General features: G+C 38.9%; 2 protein-coding genes across 8 annotated transcripts in view; one reads left to right on the top strand and one right to left on the bottom strand.

The window, feature by feature from the left end:
- The window catches only part of LOC129769298 (uncharacterized), a 44927-nt gene extending 35053 nt beyond the window's left edge, over nucleotides 1–9874 (top strand). For 6 of the 7 annotated variants that reach the window (XM_055771446.1, XM_055771450.1, XM_055771447.1 and 3 more), the window contains one exon: nucleotides 9561–9874. In XM_055771446.1, the coding sequence (XP_055627421.1) occupies nucleotides 9561–9689 (129 nt within the window). In that variant the 3' untranslated portion in view covers nucleotides 9690–9874. Of the gene's footprint in view, nucleotides 1–9360; nucleotides 9390–9560 lie in introns of all 7 variants that reach the window. The other variant, XM_055771448.1, reaches the window with a different exon arrangement.
- A 45-nt stretch (nucleotides 9875–9919) lies between these two features.
- Nucleotides 9920–10924, bottom strand: LOC129769300 (NADH dehydrogenase [ubiquinone] iron-sulfur protein 4, mitochondrial). The gene is made up of 4 exons (XM_055771453.1): nucleotides 10774–10924; nucleotides 10495–10648; nucleotides 10262–10437; nucleotides 9920–10196 (listed from the first exon to the last, which is right to left on the bottom strand). Exons 1-4 carry the CDS (start codon nucleotides 10818–10820, stop codon nucleotides 10016–10018), a joined length of 558 nt encoding a protein of 185 aa, XP_055627428.1. The 5' UTR covers nucleotides 10821–10924; the 3' UTR covers nucleotides 9920–10015.
- Nucleotides 10925–12409: the final 1485 nt, after the last annotated feature.

The following is a 12409-nucleotide window of genomic DNA, read 5'->3' as shown; positions in this document are numbered from 1 at the left end:
CACCCCTAAATCATATCCGATTGAATTGAAACATTGCACAGGTAATTTTTTTGGGCTAATAAAAAAATGTACATGGTCGGTTTTTGAAATTTGACATGACCACTTCTGTGCCACTCTAATATACATGTATTTTATGTAATCTGTTTGATACTTAAAAGATGAGGTTTTGCGCCCACTTGTGTGGGCTTTCCCCCAGATAAACACACTCGACAAAAAAAATTAGAAGAATAGAATGCGAAGTCGAGAATTTTAAGTGATTTTTGACATGCTGTAACTTCGTGAAAAACCAACGCATATCGATGAGATGCAACGAGTATTTCATTAGGGACGCTACAAAAGTAGACCGATAGGGACAGCAAACGACGCCATATTTTTCCCGCTCTCTGGACATTTTTCTTCAGTATGGTTTGCCATTTCATTATGGAAAGATATACGATCCAACGAGTCGAGATTATTAAAAATTACTACCGAAATTCGGAGTCAGTGGGCTCAACTTTAAGAGCGCTACGTCCAATTTATGGTCGTCGTCATTTTTGGCTGAGTATAAATTCAATAAGTCAATAAGCAATATATGCGTTATTGGTCAGACAGCAATCCACACTCACTCCATGAGTCACCATTGCATCCTGAAAAAAAAAACGATTTGGTGCGGTCTATGGTCCAGTGGCGTCATTGGACCGTACTTCTTCCGTAATGATCAAGACCGGCACGTTACTGTGAATGGGAATCGCTACCACTCAAGGATAACCGAATACTTTAGGCCCGAACTGGATGATACGGACTTGGACAATATGTGATTTCAACAGAACGGCGCCACTGCGAATTTAACAATCGATTTAATGAAAACCAAGTTTGGTGAGCGCATTATCCACGAAATGGCCCATTCAATTGGCCGCCTCGGTCGTGCGATTTGACGCCGTTAGACTATGTCTGTGGGGCTACGTCAAGTCTATGGTCTATGCCAACAAGCCAGCGACGATTGATGAACTTTGTACGAATATCTAACGTGAAATTGCAGCAGTATCGGCCGATCTATGCTTGAAAACCGTCGAAAATTGGGTTCAGCGTCTGGACTTCTGCAAGCGTACTCGGGATGGTCATGCAAGAGAAATCGAGTTCCATACATAATGGCATCAAATGTTCTTCCACATGAATAAAGAATTTCATTGATATCCAAAATCGTTTTTTTTATTTATAAAATTGTAAGGGGTTGTATCCAGGACACGAGCGCATACTTTCGGCCTAGAACTACTAAATTATATTTTGGAATCCACTTGTTCACCACTTCGAATATTATTTTAGAATGCATCGAAATTTTTGTAATTGATTGTGTTCTTCGTTACAAATAAATTTGATGAACGTCCTTTTACGTTCGATATGATGCCTAGGACTATCAAAATATTTGAACGGAAAAATTGTCAAACGATCATTATATTTTACATTTCCCTCTGAAATTACTGCACATCTCATGTTTACGTAGTTCTCGATCTGCGAAAGTTCATCCACCTCTAGTATCTGAAATGACGATTTTCCTAGGCTCCCAGGGACTCCACACCCCGACTTACACAATGTTTGCATAGCGGATTCCAGGCACACTAATTTTGAAGTCCGTGTGAGGGAAACACAGCTCAGTGGGAACAAAAATATCCCCGACTTGCATGTATACTTGCAAAGCGGATTTCCACAGGTAGGGGAGAGGGAGGCAAGTTGGCGACGTTAAGCTTTGGCGAGCCCGGGATCGTAGAATTATTTTTTTTAATGTTGATGCTGATTCATATAGCCCGAAGTATTTTCTATCATATTATCTATTGGATAGGCAAAAAAACTAAAAAAAACTTGTCCACCCAAAAGCTTTGCACGAAAAGCGTCGAATTCGCCATCTTGCCTCCACGTGGAGGAATGCCTGGAGGCAAGTTGACGAATATGGTTTGGTCACCTAAAAATCAACAAAATGTAATAACAATTATTTATTTATCCTTGGTTGGAACAGTGGAAAAGCCATTTTCATCAACACTGTAAATGTCACGCAGGGAAACGATACTGAGCTCGTATATCTCCCAAAGTTCGTAAAAATAAGTCACAATTTTCTTTATTGAACTCCATTAATCGAGCCGCTGAGGTATTTTCTGGCTTTCTCAAAGATAGCTTATGAGCCTTCATAAACATTTCAACCCATGTCCGTCCAGCGCATGTTCCTTTGAAAGGGTGCTCTATGTCATTTTTTACCGCAAACGAATAGGCAATTCTTCGAAGCTGGACCTGAATGTGGTTTTAAAGCGGCCTTTATTGGACGACGTATCCTTAAATTGATACAGATTTAATATTTCTTGCATAAAGAACATGGAAACGCAAATGCTGAATTGAAAATCTAACTTCCATGTCTGGATATTTTCGTCGATAGCGTCTCAAAGTTGGTTCTGGCACACCGAACTGTTTTGAAGCACCCAGAACAGACAAACCTTCTTCTATAGCTTTCATAACATTCTCCAAACTGGTGTAAGACCAATATTGGTCTCTTTTTCGCTTATAAGTTCTAACCATCTGCAATAAAAAACCAAAAATTAACATGATGTTGCAGTTCGCCAAATTCCCCCCAAGCAACTTTTTCAATAGAAAAAAATTAGCTAGAAAAAATTCATGAAACTCGCCGGAAACAAACAGATTATGTACAATAGAGTACCTTTATCATGTACAAAATTATTTTGAAATTTTAACTTTTCTCATAAAGTGGATAATTAAATTTGAAAAAAACGGAAAAAAATGACAAAATCATGATTTTTCTCATTTTTATGTTTCACTTTTTTTGTGATAACGTTTTCGGCAGAGTTACCGAGTACAAAGTTTGGCATTGTTATAATGCATCTTCATTTCCTATCACTTGATGCAAACATCTTTCCGATCTGTTAAGAAATGTTCGAGTTATAAGTAGTGATTCCCGATAATCGTTCGATTAATCGATTAATCGAATACATCCTAACAGAAATCGATTATTAATCGAACGAATAATTTTCGTCGATTAATCGATTCAAACCCAAAGAAAAAAACGTACGACCACTGCAGTTTTATCCTGAAAAGCAGACTTCCTGTGCGCGCGCACTATTTTCGAGAGACGAGTATTGATTTTCTCTTCCTCACAACCTTTCCATGTGCAAGCGATGAGATCGGGCTTTAGCACGTGAGCTTGGGATTGGCTCTTTCTATTTTCTTTCGTAAAATATTGAGAGGTTTTCGGACTTCCTGTGCGCGCGCGGCTAAATTTCGAGAGACGAGTATTGATTTTCTCCTCCTCACAACACCTTCATGCGCAAGCGATGAGACCGGACTTTAGCACACGAGCCTGGGTTCGGCTCCTTCTCTTCTTTTTCGTAAAATATTGAGATGTGCTCAAGAATACCTCGTTGCACCTCAACATGAGTGATGCACATGTGTTGGTGCTCGAGAGACATTCTCGTGTGCCTGCCTCAAAGTGACATTTGGTGCTGTAGGGTGAAGTTGTGCTTCTGGTGTTAAAATTTCAATCTTCGTAATATGACACGTAGAACAATTAGTGATGAAGAACTGTTTCACATAAATATCGCTGCTAAAGTCATCCAATCAATTCATTCATTTATTGCACACAGCTCGCAATGATTGCGTGAGATATGAGGCTGAATAGGGCAAAGCACATTGTCTCTTCTACATGCTGTGCGAGATCTCAGAAGGCCTAACCAAATGTCACTTTGAGGCAGGTACACGAGAAAGTCTCGCGAGCACTAATGCACGAGCATCTCTTCGTGTACACATCACATGTGCATCGTTTGCATCGAAACGCGATGAGGCATTTCCTGAACACATCACAAAATTTTACGTAAGAGAAGAGAAAGAGCCAATCCCAAACTCGCGTGCTAAAGCCCGGTCTCATCGCTTGCACATGAAAGGGCTGCGGGGAAGAAAAAATCGATACTCGTCACTCGGAATTTCAGCGCGCACAGGAAATCTGCTCGCTCGGCTGCCTTCTACCTCGCTCATTTGTTGAAGACAGCTTCCAATGATTTTGTGAGATGCGAGACTGGATAACGCAAACCACACTGTCTCTTTTGCGTGCTGTGCGAGATCTCGGAAAGTCTACTGAAAAGCAATCATTATCTTTGACACTTCCTTAACTGGTAAACGAAGTTCAATGCCGTCAATGTGAATTAAGCTTCGTTTACGATTTTAGGGGAGCGTAAAAGATAATAATTGATTTTCAGGCGGAACGAACACTGTTTTCATTCCAGATGGCTTTCTAGTAAATGAGAAATGTTAGTCTAACTAATTATTTCTCTCAGTGTGACGATTAATCGATTATTTGGGGCGATTAATCGTATCGAATATCAAACTGCTGAAAAGCTAAGTGGTGCGGACTCAATCCACTTCATTTTCATGTAAATTTATGGATTTTTTCAAGCGATTTCTTGCAATAAATTCTCAGACCACCAGAGATGCCAGATTAACAGATATGTTTGTAAATTTACAGACATATCTGTAAAATACTTTTTATTTTTGTTGCAGACTTTTTGGATACAACAATATTTCACAGGTTTTTGATAAATGAGAGGCTCTATTTATCACATCAAAGATATTTGACTCATCGTATTACATTTTTCCATAGTTTTAATACATAAAAAGTTTTTATATTTAGTTTATGTCAATACACATGACGTTAGACCTATTTTTGAGTAATTCATTAACACTTTGTCATCTGGCGTAACCACAGTGGTTATGTGCGCAAACTAGCGCCTAACTGCCGGTGTCACCACAGTGATTACGTGCACAAAATAGGTCGCATTGCAGTGATGTCGTGAGCATAGTATCGCTCAGTGGCCGACGACAGTACTTCAGTATCTTTTGCATTCTGTTGGTGTTTTGTTTGGTAACAATAAATTGTATACGTCAGCGTCTTTCATGATTTTCATGAGTACTTTTGCCCTGAAATCATTGCAGACGAAACAGACAATACGATTCTTCACGATGAATGAAAAATTGCATTAAATGTATTTATACTATACTTCAAAATTTCATGACAGTGAGGGAACAGAGTCGAGAACTTTTGAAAACTATCGATGAGATTGGTAAAACTTAACAGATTGTAATTTCCCGAGAATATCAAGAACGACAAACCAAATAAACCGAATTAGCGCTGCCGCCGCCAAGCGAATCATTTTTAGCAAACGTACGGTGCAACATGCGCGTCGCTAATTTCCTTAACATATTAAGGACCGCACATTTTGGGGCAAACTTGAATACTTCATTTGTTCGGATTCCACGAGTGAGATCGTTTCCTTCGATGTGGATGAGACGAAGGTAAGCCATCGGTAGGCCTTGTTAGATTCTTGGCAAACCAAGGATTTAATCTTCATGTGTAGAAAACATGGGTTATTTCGTGATCCATCCGTATCAGATGGAACGCGAAACACGAGAAATCTCGTGAGCGGTCCGCAATGTGTTAAAAATGACTCTCCTAGAGGGGTATCTTTTGAGCAAACGACAATGAGTTGATTCTCAAAGCCTTAACCCTTTCGTTACGAGCGTCGTCTATAGACGACATCCGCGCAACGAGCTGTGTGTACGAGCGTCGTCTTTAGACGACATGAAATTCATACTGCTCTTCGATCACACCAGGATGATGTGCATACTTTTCGGCGCAGTACTCCGTACAGGGGTAGCACTTCGGCGGAGCACACTGCCGTAAGGAAAGGGTTAATTGAACATCTTTGAGTAATATTAAGATAGACTACATCCGAGCGAAAACGGAGACCATTTTATCCCAGTCCTTGAGCATCCCAGTCCTTCAACATCCCTTCTTTATTTTGTTGTATTCGTCTCTTCCCGTAGATCAATATAGTGGAGAGCAAAATCGGAAAGATTCCGGAAAACTCAGAAGGAATGTCGGAAAATTCGGAAAAATGAATTTCCATATGACCGAAAATTCATCATGATAAGCGTTCTTAGTCCATTCAATATTTGCGCTAGAAAGTTGATCTTTGTTCGAAAGTGGAAATAGATTTTCAGGCAAAACAACGCATTCGTATATCTTTTATCTATCTATATAAATAAAAATGGAAGGCTAAATGTGTTGCTTATCCGAAAATCCGATGAAGGAAAGGTCCCTTTTGAGCTGTCTTCATTTTATTGTATTTGTGGTATTCTGCCCACAGAAAACGACGGGTCAGCTAGTATATGTATATACAGTTATTCACATTTAATGCGACATGCCGAGGCACCACTCAGTGTCGCATTGGAGGTGATATTGACTTGTAATTAGATATTGGCGATGAGAGTGATACAGTGTCGACGCCTGGTTGGGACATTCAATGTGGGACCATAATTTAGGCCCCGAACTTGATGTTTACAAAAATGTCCAATTAGAGGTAAAAATGTCCAATTAAACGTGTCGCATTACAGGTCTGTCCAATTTGCTAAATGTCGCATTGAATTTAAACTACTGTATATACAGCCATTTCAGGCCAATATAGTGGTTCTCAAGGGGAAAAATCATTTTTCGGACCACCGGTTAACTTTAAAAAATCATATCTCAAAAACAAAAAAATAGCATCTCAGAAATCGAGATATGTTATGTATAACTTCCGCAGCTTTCAAGAAAAGTATTAAAGATATATAGCGCCCTCTAGTCCAAAACCATAAGAATAATAATTATAAAAGCTACAATCGATAATTACGAAAACAAAATCCTTTTTTTTGCAATTTCAATATATCATATTTTAATGAAAAGCTAGCTCATTGGCTTCGATTAGATATGTCGATAATCTAAATCGGTTCAGTGATTCAAAATTTATGAATTTTTGAAAAAAGTCAGCTTTGGGATAAACTGGGGAAAAATGATTTTTCGGACCACCCTAAAATGGAAATGGTCACCCTAACGAAAAAATTAAAAAAGGGTCTAATGTTTTGCGATAAAGAACAAAACTACCACTTTTCATCGAAATCTGAGAACCACTATATCGGTTTGGCATAAATGGCTGTATATATAAAAGATGTGCATATACAAAATATACAATAATATACAAAAGACAATCTCACGTGCATCGCGATGTACAAAGTATCAATGAATCTGGAAAAATTAACGTTAAAAGAGATTTCTACTGATCCGCACACTTTTACAGACATTTCCACATTTTTAACAGACTTTCACATATTTTTACAGACTTTTTTTTAAAATCATCTGGCAACTCTTCGTTCCACTTTTCATCGAATGTTTTCAAATCGTTTGAGTAAACATTTACGTGACTATGACTTCGTTTGTTTTTATTCCATTCGAAGAAATATTATATCAGGGAAAGTGGACATTAAAAATGCGTTGCTCAGTGAAAGGCTGCCTGAATACGAGAGAAAATGTTCGCGTTAGCTTTTATCGTATTCCTTCGGAAACGTATTTACAGACGCACTGGGTCGATTTTTGCGGAGACGACAAACTAGTTACGAAGGAAGGAAGGTATTGAATTAGAGAGACTTTAAACTCTGAGAGTTCATTCGTCTCTGTCTAGTTACGAATAAGGATTCGCGTATCTGTGGAGTAAGTACGATGTTTGAATTATTGAAAACCAAAAGTGTAGCAAACCTTTCATACACATTTTCAGGATTATTTTTATAGCGTCTTAATGCGGTGGACTGTAAAAATTACTACTTAACCCGCTGCGCGATACCAAAGAAGCCTTTATACGGATTGCCAAACGTGAGAAACCGAATTCCCCCCGTGGGCGCGATGCAGACTGCCTTCATTGCAGTGATGCAGCGGGGATTTTCTATTCGCATGGAACTTCACATCACTGTGGCAGATTGAGGGACTCGTTTCATCGGAGACAAAACATAACACACGTTTAAACTATAACTATGTACATTGTATTTTACTTAATACTATAGAAATATACATGAAATTATACAGAGTTATAAATTATACAAGCACTTAAATTTCTTCTTAAATTCTGCTTCAAATTTGCTGCTGTTGCGTACACTCTGCTGTCTGTAATCGAACTGGTTTGCTGTCCTTGTACAGCAAAAACTATCATCCAATCCGTTGGCGGAGCATGTTCGATTCTTTCTGCAGGAGAGCTGTGGATTGCACATTAGGGTCTCGCGTCGAGGGATTGCATCGCATGCAACTGTTCTCTCTTCAGTGCGCTTGCGACTGTACAATTTTGATAGAGATACATCGTTACATTTCAACCGGGAAAGAAACCTCGAAGCGCAGATTGCTTTCATGACCGTTATATTCGTTATATTCATAACCAGTACTAGCGGATCATAATTACGCGGATTTCATTCGGCCAGCTTCACTAGCAAAACTGTTGGCCAATTAAACAATTGACGGAAAATGAAGTTCGTTCAATTTTAATTATTTTTGCCTTTGATAACAATACCTTTTTTATAGTGTTGATTATCATAAGAAAAATAACACTCCTAATCGTTGGATCTCTTTTGACATTTCAATTGAATCTTTTTTGACAGCCGTTTTGATTCAGTCCGCACTACCTAGCTGAAAAGTATTCGATTAGTTGATGAACGATTAATTTCAAAAGTCGGGGAACACTAGTTATAAGCATTCGAAATACGGGTAGGGTTAGCACACAAATCGGCAGAACAAACGAATGGGAAAAAAGGAAGTTCTTTCAGTTTTCATGAATTTAAACCGTTTAGAGATTAGCGAATTGTAATGTATAGCATATCAAACAAATCTTAGAGAATTTCCGGTTCGATTGGTATACAAATTATGAGAATTCGTTCACAGTGAAATTGTTATTAACGTTAAATTTATTTCATAAAAACATGACCTGTTTTCTGATTTGGCACCCTTCCTGAAAGACGTAGTTCTACGTCAGTAACCCGTTACATCATTTTGAAGCTACAACCCTACAACTCTCAGATATTAGAATGTTTTACGTACATATTTTTATCTTGGTGTACGAGGTGTAGTGGGCGACAATGTCGGGAAGAAATGAAAAATCGATTTTTCTCTGTTTTTTTCAAAGATTTTATGGATCAACACAATTTTTCGCTAATCAACTCCACAGCAAATTCAAGTAACCTTATCAACCAGCTTTCATTTGGTTCCTAATAAGTTCCTGTAGGACCTTCCAATGCAGAGATATTTCAATTTGAATGAAAAATTACCCCTTTGTCTTTGATAATGAATTATTTAATAACCAACCATCGCACCGCAAATCGAAGTGCAGTTTTGAAAACTCCAATAAATACTGCACAAGGATAATTTGTTACTTTGACGAAAAAAAAAATTATTTTTTGCATCTTTTTTTTATATTTAGCGTTAACGCCAAGTTGAAAGCACATTTGTCAGTCCCCTCAATTATGCTTTTCTTTTCGCAGCTAAATTTTCTATAAGTGAAACTCTCAAGGTGAGTGCAATTGGCAAATCAGTATTTGTTTTGTAAGAACTTACTTCGATACAAGAATAGAAAACACAAGTCTCTCTCTGTAGTGCATTCAGCTATATATTATACATTTTAAGCTTCATCAAATACGCATGCCAATTGTTCCATGTAAATAACAGAACAACTTTTTTTCAGATTCCCGCCGTAGAGCGATTGAAGGTATCACCCGGATCGCCTCGAGTATTAACCCAGTTAGGTGCTATCCGCAAGCAACTACAGCTGGAACAACTTCAGATGGATCAAACTTTTACTGATAATCATTAGCGGCGAAACGGTTTTTTTTTTGCAAGAGATTTATCCGGTTCAACAATGAACTAATCTTCCTCCATTTTTACAAAATAAACTTTAGACTGTGCGAAATAGAGAACAGTATATTTGTTCGACTATAGACCACCGTTTACCAAGGGAAGAAGTTAAATAGCATGTATAATAAAATTTGTTGATCGAAATACTCCGGCGTTTCTTTTGAGATAGAGAAAAAAAACAACTTCAAATTGGCTTTGACTCAGTTTTCACCATCAGCAGAGGATGTATTAACTTCTGTTCTCTGGTATTTACAAACAATCTAAAACGCGGTATGATTTGACGCTTCACTTAGTGGACACGCGTGTACGCTTATTCCAAGAAAAGTTGACACCATAATTCTTTACCCGGCTCTTCTCGATCACTTCCGGTTTGTCAACAAACCATCTCCAGCCGTTTCTCTCGCAGTGTGAAATAGCTTCGTCGGCGGAGCCAAACTCTACTCTCATGTTGGACAGAGGATCACCGCTGAAATGATTGTGGGATGTAGATTTGGTGCTGGACATGCCAACGTGCGTACAGCGATAACTTACGATGAAGACCATCCCATCAGTGGGTTCTCCCAGCGTTCGCGGTTGTCAAACTCGATACTCCAGTGATGTGTATTATCCGTTCCACTCTGCATGGCATTCTTTGCAGGCATGAAAATACGCACCCTGCGTTCTTTGACATGTTCCTCCGGGATACCTGAGATGGGGCTTAGATCCACCTACAATCAAATTTGTCGAAACCTGCCCGTCGGAAATGATTAACGGCGAGTACTAACCTTCACGGGGACAACGATGGTACTGGCCTGTTTCTCACGTTCGCGGCGTTCTTCCTCGTCTGCGATCACCAGATTCGCATCCACGAAGGGAGCTTCCTTCTGCTGACGGGGATCTTTCAGAACGATAGACGTGGTGGAAAAGGCTGTCTTCGTCCTGTGGGATGAACGGAATATAAACACAGATGATTACACAACAGATTAGTTTTCGTTGAAGACTCCAAAACAGTAGCATTGAATTCTATGCCCTCTGAAGGATAATTCAATAAATATCAAACCAACCATGGTGCAACAGTAGCACGGGCTACGAATCGAAGCAATAGACTCATTTTCACGAAGGAAAACTGAAAGAATTAGACTTGCAGCAAATCTAATGAAAATCGAAATATCAATTTGTAACCAGCGAGCAATTGTCAAAAATTGTTTTGATGGTAAAGATACACTGCGGATCGAAAAAAAGAGATATGTCATTGTTAAGTTGTACTAAAATACGTTTAACATGACTGTACACCAGAAAAGTTAAGTATAAGTTTGTAATTAAATACTTTTTTCACCACAGATGAAACATAAAAATATCATTCATAGCGCGAGGAAACACTAGGCAGCTCTCCCTCGTGGATTCCGACAGCCGCCACGAAGGCTCGATAATTAAATTTCAATGAGATAGCCACATACAGCGGGCGGCTATGGTGCGGTTCCAAAGTTGCTGCGGTGGTTCGATGGAAATGATGAGCCGCGATGGTTTTCTAAGAGTATTAGTGTATATTTCTGAATAATATTTAGTTAGTTAGAAAAAAAATGTCCTAGACTTTTTTTTTTCACGGACTTATACTCAGATATCCTTGTTATTCTAGAAACATTTTTGGTATGTGATTCAAAGTATTTTTTTCAATAATCTTCTTTATGCTATTAACAACCGTGCTACATATTGTTTTCTCGATTACTTAGAACGGAAAAAATCTTTAATAAACCCAAATCAGTCAATTGCACGATGTTTTCAAGAATTAGGCATCTCCCAAACCTCATTGTGACGTATTTTGCGAAATGATCTTGGAGATCCTTACCAGGGAGCTGGAATTAGCAGGTAGTTCGGATTCCTCAGTATGAGGATAAGGCATGGAAGATGCGAGAAGGGGTAAAAAATGACTTATAAACATTGATATCGGGATCGTTTTTGTGTAAAACAGAGTAGATAACAACGGTAAGCCATTTGAAACTAATACTCAATTTCTACATTCGGAAATATCATTTATGCAATAAACGCACATTCTTTTCGTTCATTTTAGATGCAGCGATATGCATTCCAAACCAATCAAATAACACCGATCAGCCAGGTCTAATTTTTATGCTATAGAATACTTCCTCCGCACCAACAGTTACCTACAATGAGCTGGTTTCAACCGAATCAGCTGTATTGTCCCATAACCTGCACGATCAGTTTAATCTACAGTTGAAGCATCAGTCGCCGGGATATGACATGCGTGGATATCCACGATTGAACAGCGTTCATTCAATTGTAATGGATATTCACAAGAATATGACGGACAAACAACTACCCAGGACAGCAACGACTAAAGTGACCAAAGCGAATGGGAGTTAGAGCAGTACGGTACAAGCCCATCGGCATAGGCTTTTCCATATACCCACCAGCACAGCTTCTTCTTCTTCTTGGATGGCTCTAACGTTCCAGTGGAACTTTTGCCTTCTCAACGTAGCATTACTTGCGTCATTTTTATTAGTAATACTTGTTTGAGATTTCTATGCCGGATAACACGCCTTAAATGTACTCTGGAGTGGCAAGCTCTAGAATACGCGTGACCACAGTGCAAGCCGGAAAAATTTTCTTTGACGAAAAATCCCCCGGCCAGAACGGGAATCGAACCCGAACCCCCGGCATGATAGTGTGGGACGCTAACCA

This window comes from Toxorhynchites rutilus, chromosome 2, assembly GCF_029784135.1.
Source record: "Toxorhynchites rutilus septentrionalis strain SRP chromosome 2, ASM2978413v1, whole genome shotgun sequence".
In the NCBI taxonomy this organism is placed as follows: Eukaryota; Metazoa; Arthropoda; class Insecta; order Diptera; family Culicidae; genus Toxorhynchites; species Toxorhynchites rutilus.
This window is presented reverse-complemented; position numbering and strand designations above follow the sequence as displayed.